Source organism: Pleuronectes platessa, chromosome 9 (assembly GCF_947347685.1).
Source record: "Pleuronectes platessa chromosome 9, fPlePla1.1, whole genome shotgun sequence".
Classification (NCBI taxonomy): domain Eukaryota; kingdom Metazoa; phylum Chordata; class Actinopteri; order Pleuronectiformes; family Pleuronectidae; genus Pleuronectes; species Pleuronectes platessa.
In genome coordinates this window covers 25,497,484-25,507,637 of record NC_070634.1, presented here as the reverse complement: position 1 = coordinate 25,507,637, position 10,154 = coordinate 25,497,484, and the positions used below count along the sequence as shown (strand labels likewise).

Sequence of the window (10,154 nt, the reverse complement as noted above, 5' to 3'; positions counted from 1 at the left end):
TCCTCTATCTTAGTTAAAGCCCCTTTGTTGTACACTTGAGATTGATCCAGAACTGAACATCACATTAGAATTACTGATAATTATGAGTTCAGCAAGAGGAATAACGGTTCAAAATGATACCAAAAGCGATATTATGCTTCATAGTATGTCACAATGGGAGGAGAGGGGTTTTTAATGTTCACGTTTACAAAGCAGAGTCCCTTGAATTTAATGGTTTCTTCTCTACTGTTATTTATTTGAATGTAATATATGCACTTTGTTTTAAATTTCATGAAGAGGTCCTTTCTGCTGTTGTCCTGTGCAATGCTCCTGTGAAAAAAGGTAAAAGGTAAAAAAGGCAACTTTTAGCCACCATCCAAAATCCCAGATGTATTAAACCTCAGAGACCTGGTGCCTTGCCCAAGGGTTTTCAAGACACCGTAAAATTAAAGTTAATCTAAAGTGATAAAACTACAAGGCCAAGACACAGCTGAGAAAACCAAGAAGATACCAAGTCTCCATGAAATCTCTGATTAAGAAATAACACGTTGACCATAAATAAAAAAATAACAAAAGGTGTAAAAACATTCCCTACTCACTGAACTGAGCATTTCACTTCTCTCCAGAGATGCGTGATTATCTTCAGGACCGAAGCCGAGGCCTCCAGCAGGTTACCAGGCCCGGTTCAGTCACAGCTGTGCTTCCGTCTCCATCTGCTTCACATTGTAAACCCATGATTTGCTCGAAGCCCCAGAGTTTTAAACCCTCGTGAGGTTTCGTGTGGTCTCTAACTTCAGAAAAACAGCAAATTAGGAGGGTTTTGTCTTTACAGCCCAAAAAAGCCGCAGTAAAATGTTTCGGTGTTTGTGGAAGTTTAAGGTTTTAAAAAGTAGAAGCACGAGAGCTGACACTGGAGCTAACCCCGGGGCCGGCTCTGCTCTGCAGCTCGACATGCTCGGGCTTGTACCTGCAGGGTTAGTCAAGGAGAGGGAAGCTCGAGAAGAGAAAGGGTCGGCTGCGTGTTGTCGAGCAGAGATTCCCACAACAACTCTGGAGTTTCCAAACCTCCTCCAGTCTTTTCTGGCAGCGGAACACACATGTTGTAAGTATGAGCTCCCGAGAACACGTTGGATGAACTGTTAGCACCGAGCGTTTTGAATGTTTTACCCTCTGCTCTGCCTTGTTCCTCAGTAATGACTCTCTCTCTCTCTCTCCCTCTCCCTCTCTCTCTCTCTTATCTCGCCCACGCCACAAGGCATGTTGCTAGAATAAAGCTGGCGTATGTTCTGCGGCCGGTTTCCCTCTCATCTGCCGAGTTTGTGTGCAAGTGTTTCTGATGGGACTCCTGTGATCCGTGCACTTTGTGTTGGAAGTTTGTCCCCTCTGTGTGTTTGTGTGTCGCTCTGGGAGCCGGCAGCTCTCTCTCTCTCTCTCTCTCCCTTCCATCCCTGAGAAAACATGAAAAAGGTCCAAAGAGGAGCGAGCATTATTTTCGGCTGTGATTTTTTTTTCTTCTTTCTCTGTCTGTGCTGCTATATGATGCAATCATAAAAGGACAAGCAGAGAGACAGTGGGTGCATTAGGTCTTTCTTCACTTCTGAGGGACTCTCTGATAACACAAGGCTTAGAAGCCGTCAGAAGTTTCTGTGGAAGAGGTTTCATCCAGCTTTGTTCAACTTTGGAACAATTGGATTCTGGTTTTGTTTTTTAAAGCAGATATTAAACTCTTTTGAGGAATCCTCTTATGTGTTTTAATTCAAACTGAAGTATCTAAAAACACACTTTCTGAATTAGACCTCTCAAAATAGTATTGCTAATAGCATAGCGATTGTTAGCATTATCGTTAATAGCCACACTGGCCAGATTTTGCACTGTTTCAACACATCACATAGGTTTTAGCATTATTTTGGTTTTTAACAAAACCTTAATCGTTCGACAAAAGCAAGAGAACGAGACAAACATGGACGACAATCCATGAAACTCAGTTCTCAAGAATTTGTATTTGATCTGAACCCACGTGTGTGTGTGTAAACTCTGCTCAGATGGGTTTTATCCCTGAGACGTGTGTGTGTGTGTGTGTGTGTGTGTGTGTGTGTGTGTGTGTGTGTGTGTGTGTGTCCTCACACTCTCAGACCCTGCTGCTCTCAGGCAGGTCTGTCACACTCGCCTCTCACAGCTGATCTTGATGGACGGTTCTGCCCGGAGCCGTCTGTCCTGCCGGCTGTGGGGCTGATGACGGGTCGGGGGGGTCAGTCCAGATCTGGCTCCGTGACAAGCCTTTAAAAAACAAGCCTGTTGAAACCTGGTTGAGTTTATGGAAGCACAAAGTACATTATGCGGTTTTATACCACCAACAATTTATAAATGTGTGTAATTGTCTGATTGTGGTGAAGAAATAAACAAGGAGACACAACGGTTGTGTTACTTCCTTAATGATAAGTGGTGCTCGGCTGCACCCACATCGCTCCTCACTGCTGAGTTGGGACAAGCAGCAGGAGGAGCCGCTGTGGTTTTGTGATATTTCTTGTGACAACACCTCAACACAACAAGCGGTGCTCGGTGCTTGTTTACTGAACGTGTCTGACATTAGATCTGAGGACGATGAGGAAGCAGCTTTTCTATAGTTAAGCACCAAAGATTCAGAACAAGCTCCCACGAAGAGTTAGATATAACTTTTTAAAGATTCCTTTCTTTGTTTTGTTTTGTTTTAAAGATATAATATGTCACTATTCTTAATTGCTACGTCTAAAAACAACCTGACTTATGTTAGATATGCTGCTGCCTTGTGTTCTTCCATCAACACTTCAAACCCAGAGAAATCCCCAGTTTAATTAGTTCAATTTCATTTAATCGCCTTTTTTATTGAGACACATCCGCTTCACCCGTGGATTTCCACTTCTCTGTTTTTACTTCTGGGGCAAAACGACGTATTACGAAAGTGAAAAACACGCTGGTAACCAGTTGGCTGTTTTCTCCCTGCTCTGTTTGTACTGGTCTCTCGTTCCGGATCTTGATTTTTCATTGCGCAACGTGAATAATGATTGTGTCTCATCATGTCGATTTTTATCAGCACTGCTTGCAAATCCCATGATTGCTTTCTCTCTCTCTCTTGCTCCCTATCTCTATATATCGTTAAAAATTGCTCATTGCCTTACTTGCTGCTATGACACAGGAATTTCCAGGTTCGGCTTCAGTAAAGTCCATCCATCCATCCCATGCTGCTTTGCGTCATGGAACTACTTCTTCTGCTCATGTTTTTAAATTGTAAAGCATCATCAGCAGCTGTTTATGCTCTAAAAGTGCGTTATAACAATGTAATTACTATTTTTACTGTTCGTTGGATGATTGCTGCCAAACACAAGGCTGTAAAAAGTTAATTCCTTAAACTTTACTTCTAATGAAGTCCCTCTATATGCAGCCGACTGTGTTCAAAACTATAAATAATGTGCATTCAAAAGATCTCTGGGGATGACTCACAACTTTAGACAACAACAAACGTCTCTATCTACACAGAAGCTGCAGCACCTGCATGTTTACAATGCATATTGATATAAATGCCGTAGACTTAATCTTCTCAGTATCTCTCCTCCATTGCTCACATCTCTCCATCCTGAGAGCCTGGCGCTGCAGATGCCGATTCCCTATTTATTATTTGCGGCCACGTTTAATCTCGTTCACCTGTAATTCCTCGTTTTACATTCACGTCTCTGACTTATTCCTATCTGGGGTTTTTTTATCTCTACAACGACCCACTTCTACCCACTGGGATCATTAAAGTTCCATCTACTTAAGGATTCTCCAACGAGTGAAGTAATGGGAGGGCGACGCAGCCAGTTCGCTGCCATGTTGACATAAATCTAACTCGTCGGTACAATTAGATTTACAGAAATAGGACTTTCAGCTTAGTTTAGTGAAGCCAATCCCCACAGCAGCTTCAGTGAGTCCCACAGAGTATAAATCGTCTCAGATAGAAGAACAGGCGAACGTTTAAGTACAAGTGACTTTGAAAAGTAACCAAGGACCTTGATTAAAAGTGATTTATTTATCTTTAACTTTATACTTTTAATGCTAAAAGGACAAGATTTCACTTTATTTTTAACTTTCCACCAACTTTTCACTTCAAATGAATAAAGATGCTAAAATGTTTTGTAGAGAAAAGAGGAGCAGGAGCAACTTTTAAATTAAATGGAGACATTTTATTTGGGAGAATAAAAGATATTGATCAGATTATCTTTATAAACAATATCTTGAAACCTAAAAAACAATTGGAATACAATAACAAACAAAGAAATGAAAAAAAATGTGCAAGTGAGCACTCACTAATACAGAAATCATGCAACCCAAAAAACAAATATGGATAAAAAGTAAAAGTATTTGTCTGTTAGTGTGTGTGTGTTGTCACTGAGTGTGTATGCACGTGTCTGAACATGTGTGCACGTGTAAACGCATGTGTACAGAAGCACCCGTCAGAAAAACTTTGTTCTGTTGTAGGTGTCGTCGGGGGGGGGGGACCTCACTGACGGCTGATACCTTGTGTTCCAGTAAGAGCCGATATGTGAGTTTTCATTAATTTCCAATCCTCTATATGTCACTTTCAGAAGCTGTCATGTCGTCCATCTTTATTTACAATCTACGATCTGATGTGATTAATATTAACATTTTAAAATAAGTAATTTCTCAAACCTCCTGCCCTGTAAACAATATACTTTTTAATAATATTACACTTTTCTGACACTTGCAGGGCTCCAGTCAATGATGTCACGGTGTGGGCGGAGTCGCTGGACCAGCTTCTGGAGTGCAAAAGTAAGATTCACCCCCTTTCTATCTCTATTTCTGTCTTTCTCTCTCTCTCTCTCTCTCTTTATCCCTCTCTCTCTCTCTCTCTCTCTCTCTCTCTCTCTCTCTCTCTCCCTCTCTCTCTCTCTCCCTCTCTCTCTCTCTCTCTCTCTTGAATCGCCCTCAGGCTTCTTTAGGAGGACGCAGGTTATATTCTTCCTTCAGCTTCATCCAATCCGTTCAGAGATATATTTAAAGGAGAGTTGACTCCGGTGGAGATAATAGGCCCGATGTGAGCTGCCTGAGTGGATGGGGCGATTCCAGCCCTGCTCCTTTTCATTTATATCTCCGGCCTCCACCTGACCACGTCCCCTGCCTCTATTTGAAGAAGACTAAAGGGACAGATGGGTCCTCTGCCTCTCCTCCCGCTGCCTCTCTTCTCTCATTACTGTGCTCAAACGAATTCAGCTGATCTGTAATATTTCAGCCGAGCTGTCTCCAGCATCAAGATTAACTGTCCTCCCCGGAAGATAAATTCTCCCCTGCACCCCCACTTGCTCCATTTCCCCTTTGTTAGAAATGCGCCGTCACAAATGACAAATTGGTAAACAACAGTGAGTGTGTGTGGGGGGGGGTAAATAGTCGTGCATGTGGCAGATGCAATCTGACGGCATTTACCTTTACATCTTGTGTGATTTTTAAAGAGTGTGTGATGATTGAGGGCTCAGGTGTGCAGCCGGAGTGATTCGCCGCGCTCTCTGGACATATTTAGTTTCCTGTCAATTACTGTCAGAGCGCCGGCTGTGATTTATGTAGAGCAATTTGTGTGAATAACACCGGCGCTCGCAGTTAGCTGTTTGGATGGTGCTCCCAGAGGACGTGCTAAGTATTTTACACCTGCCGCTGGAATCAGAGCACCGTGAACATGCCTGTGACAAAGGTGAGGGGGTGCATGGAGGAGATAAGGACTATAGGTGCGTTCAGTTATACGACGGGGGGGGCGTCACAATAACCTGGTGGTTTGCTGCGTGGTCGCTTTGTTCGAGGACTTCTTTGAGCTAACGAGGGCGAGTTAGAGAGAGCATGTGAGCGAGAGAGATAACTGAATCACATTTAACTAAGACTCGTGGCTCTTGTGATTTAAAATACCCAGAGTAAGTATTAAGAAAAAAAGAAGGTAGCAAAGGAGGTTCTGGGTTCAGTGCTCCAACTTCCTCCAGAAATAGATCAGATGGAAACTCTTAATTGCTTGTGAGTGTGGTTGGTTTTTATCTCTTGGCCCTGGCGGCCATCTTGGGTTTTTGGAAACAGAAATAATTATATTTGGAGCTCTAGGGGGGGGGCAGACTGACACTGCCAGCACATACGCCCTGCACTTATTGGGCGCAACCAGCTGTCAATCACAGGAGTGTCCACACCCCAATGGACCCAATGATTTATGGTCCATTCGACTCTAGATGGGACCATAATTTACCAAAGAAGACTTATGCCGTGTCTAGGAAGTAAAAAGGTTTACTGACGTTATAAATCGAGTGAGAAACAGAGTGTCTGTATTTATATACACTCTTTGGATTTGCTCCAGCCCCCCCCCCCCAGCATCCCCTAGAAAATAGGAGGTGAAGATGAATGGTTGATGTTTACAGTGAAATGAGTTTGGAAGTTAACTCTGCTTTTCAGGATCAGTATTATAGATTTTTATTCTTTATTCTCCATCCTCTTCTCTCTCTTTTTTCTATTGTCTCATTTTGCTTTCACAATTTGTCACGATGACTTTGACACTTTATGTGAAGCCCTTTGAATTTCCTGTGAAATATGCATGCATACAAATAAACAAATGTACTTAGAGTGGTTGGGATTAAACTTAGAGTTGTTTGTACTTTCTTTACACATCTGTCTTCTTCCCTTTCTGTTGTTGTTGTATGTTTCATTACTGGCTCGACAAAAAGCGAGGATTATGAGAAAGGAACCAGGTCAATTTACTACAGAATAATTTAACCTCTGTTGAACGTTTGAAATGAAACTGCCCCGGTTTCAAGGTGTGTGTGTGTTTGTGTCTGTGTGCATGTGCATGTGTGTGTGTGTGCAGCGGGCCAGCTGGTGTTTGAAAACTTCCTGCGGACAGAGTACAGCGAGGAGAACCTTTTATTTTGGCGGGCCTGCGAGCGCTACAAGAAAATGACCAGCGAGGCCGAAACGACGGAAGCTGCCAAGAGGATCTACACCGAGTTCGTGCAGGTGGACGCTCTGAGACAGGTGAGGCTCTCGATCACCCAGGAATATGAGAGAAGTCAGACCTGTGTCATTTTAAATCAACTCTCCCTCTATGAGCTACATCCGTGTTTACAAACCACCTTTTGCTTTCTCTGCTCAGGCGTACGCAGGTTTTTTACTTTCCCTTGTTTCCGCTTGCAGCACTTTCTCATAATGTTTAAAAAAACACATCTCCAGACAAAAACAAGTCATGGGTGAAATAAAAAGTTGCTGTTTTCTGAACACAGATAAACATTGACTGTGCCACGCGAGAGGAAATCAGCGAGAACCTCTCTCTGCCGGGGCCCGCTTGCTTCGACAGGGCGCAGAGGCTGATATACAGGCTGATGGAGAACGACTGTTATCCACGCTTTCTCAAATCAGAGATCTACCAAGCTCTCCTGGAGCAGCAGTGAAAGCAGCTGGAGGGAATGAAGCGCTCGGATGATTGACTCTGCACTGCCTTCCTTAGAATTTCAGGTTTAAACAAAGAGGCTCGTCTGTGACGGGAGGAAGAGGAGAACACAGATACGCGGCTGCCGGCACGAGGACCGACGGCATCTTGCAGCCAAATGTTATCAAAATAATGTATTAAGCAGCTTTTTCATGTTCTGGTTCTGGCTCTGACTGCTTTGTGTAGCATAAGGAAAAGTTGTGTAATTCAGCCTAAAGACGACATGAAGTTCTGAAAAGATGTGTTTGTTTGGAAAGACGATTATCAGGTGGTGAAAAGTGTGTAATTGGTATCGTTGAATTACTCAGACTGGGGTGTATGTCATTTCTGAGGAGCCTGTTTTCAAGCACAAAAACTAATGATAAAGAAATATTGTCATTTGCCTAATATAAAGTACTCTTAAAAGATATGGTATTACTTTTTTTTGTAATTCAGTATCATGTAACCTTTAAAAATAAGATGTTCTGTGTTGATAAAGACCAAAAACCTGTTATTATCTGTTACCAGCAGTGTATTAAGTGTGATTTTGTTGGATTCATATTACACAACACTACAATAACGGCAACTGTACAGAATCTCTCGCTGCCTGCTGTTTAGCTTTTTTGTTTCAGTTTAATACTTCAATTAAAACTGTGGTGTTTTGTGTTTGTTGGACCAGAACTACAGCGGCTGTGGTTGTTTATGATGATCAGTTAATGAGCGTCTGTGCGTGTGCGTGTGTGTGTGTGTGTGTGTGTCAGTGTTGTGTCTCAATTTATGAGCAACTGATAGAAACCTCAGGAAAAATCCCAAAGAATTTCTCAACGATCAGGGATTAGATCCTTGTCTGTATTTACTAATGATCCTAATAATTACAATCATTAATCACATATTAAAAGTAATTCTGATGTTTTGATTAATGATTAGTCATATTTTGAATGTTTTAGGTTCAAGGCCACAGCCAGGAGGATTCGGGTTATGATAAAGAATAGGGTTAGTTAGGGTTGGATATAATAGGTTATGACATTGGGTAGGAGGGTATGACGTAGGAGAGGACATACATGTCGGATAAAGTAGGATAGGACATAGGTTATAGGACATAGGATAGATTAGGATGTGATACATATGACATAGGGTAGGATAGGTCATAGGGGTCAGGTAAGGTAGGATAGGACATAGGGTAGGGGAGGGGATAATAGGACAGAGGGGTCAGGTAAGGTAGGATAGGACATAGGTTATAGGACATAGGATAGATTAGGATGTGATACAATAGATAGGATAGGATACGACATAGGGTAAAGAAGGGTAGGATAGGACAGAGGGGTCAGGTAAGGTAGGATAGGACATGGGGTTGGGTAAGGTAGAATACGATAGGATAAAATAGGACAGAGAAGGTCAAGAAGTTGGGAAAGAAGTATAAAAGTCTGTGATTTGAAAAATGGCTGCAGACGTCGGATGAAAATAACCAGAGAGAGGGAGAGAGAGGACAAATAAAAAGCCAGGGAGGCAGGAGCATTAAGAGTGGAAAGAAAAGGGGAAAGGAGGGAGTCAGTAATGAGAAAGGGAAGGATTTGTAGAGAGGGGCAATGAGATGGAACGAGGCGGGAGGTGTTGGAGGTGAGGGTATTAGCAGAGGCAGAAGGAAACGGAGAGAGAAGGAAGGAGTAACGAAGGGAATTAGGTCTGAGCACAAACATTGGAGGGAAAGGTTGCAGAGGACGGGGGGGGGGGGGGGGTTGCGAGGCAGGGAAGTGGGAGAAGATTGAAGGGAGGAAACTCGGCAGGACGGAGAGGAGGGAGGAAGGATGAATGGGGGGGGGGGGGGGGAGCTTGGAGGCAGAGAAGCCCCAGCATGGTCCACATAACCTGAGCAGGAGAGGCAGAGATTACTCCCCACGACTTTGGGTTCAGGGACGTGGAGGAGCTCACTGGGGGGGGGGGGGGGGTTTCATCAAAGAAACTCCCAGACATCACCTCCTCCTGTGGCAGATCTCCTGTGCGTTAATACTCAGCTTTAGAGTTAAAGAAGTGATTAGTGTGTAACTTTCTCTAATATTTCCTGATCTGAGGACATTTGAGTGTTTCTCTTTTAGCTTCATCCCTTAGAGCTGCAAGTTTATTGAGACTCGGAGAGAGAAGCTGCAACCCAGTTAAATAAACCTGTTGTGTATATATCTTTGTTTTCATCAACATTTTATACTATCACATAAAATACAACAGCGTCAAGTTGCTGAGTGTAGTGTTTGACCACTAGAGGTGCTATAGGGTGATCCTGTGAAAATCGATGAAGAAAATAAAGATGGACGACATGACAGCAAATGAAGAGTGGAGCCAAATCATCTGGATCCTCCTCCTCCATGTTAGCAGATGGGACATCAACCAAACTTAAAGGTCAAAGGTTTTTGCCATTTTAGGGAGATGTTATCAAACTGACTTAATGAGTTATTGATGCTATAAAAATTATACATATAAATAATAAAAAAAGACTAATTAGAAGCAGAACTAATTAGTTGAAGATAAAATGTTTAGAATAATTTGTGTGAAATTTAATGTAGATTTCATATTATTTGAATTTGTGTGCTTTAATAAACATTTTCAACAGGCTCGCTTTGCAGAAACCTTTGGTGGGAATCATCTCATGGACCCATTTGTCCAAGATATAGTTTTTCAGGACTTGATGAAAAATGTAAATGTGATATTTTGAAAGATATTTAAT

The 10,154-nt window shown here is 42.5% G+C and overlaps 1 protein-coding gene across 2 annotated transcripts; it reads left to right on the top strand.

Annotated features, from left to right (window-relative positions):
- Positions 1 to 933: 933 nt before the first annotated feature.
- Positions 934 to 8,119, top strand: LOC128448666 (regulator of G-protein signaling 21). Of its 2 annotated transcripts, XM_053431422.1 has the most exons (5): positions 934 to 1,081; positions 4,471 to 4,534; positions 4,721 to 4,782; positions 6,842 to 7,008; positions 7,254 to 8,119. In XM_053431422.1, coding segments are annotated over exons 2-5 (399 nt in total). In that variant the 5' UTR covers positions 934 to 1,081; positions 4,471 to 4,532; the 3' UTR covers positions 7,422 to 8,119. The 2 variants fall into 2 exon arrangements, with proteins under 2 accessions (XP_053287397.1, XP_053287396.1); XM_053431421.1 differs by lacking the exon at positions 4,471 to 4,534 and having other exon boundaries at positions 962 to 1,081.
- The last annotated feature ends 2,035 nt before the right edge of the window (positions 8,120 to 10,154 follow it).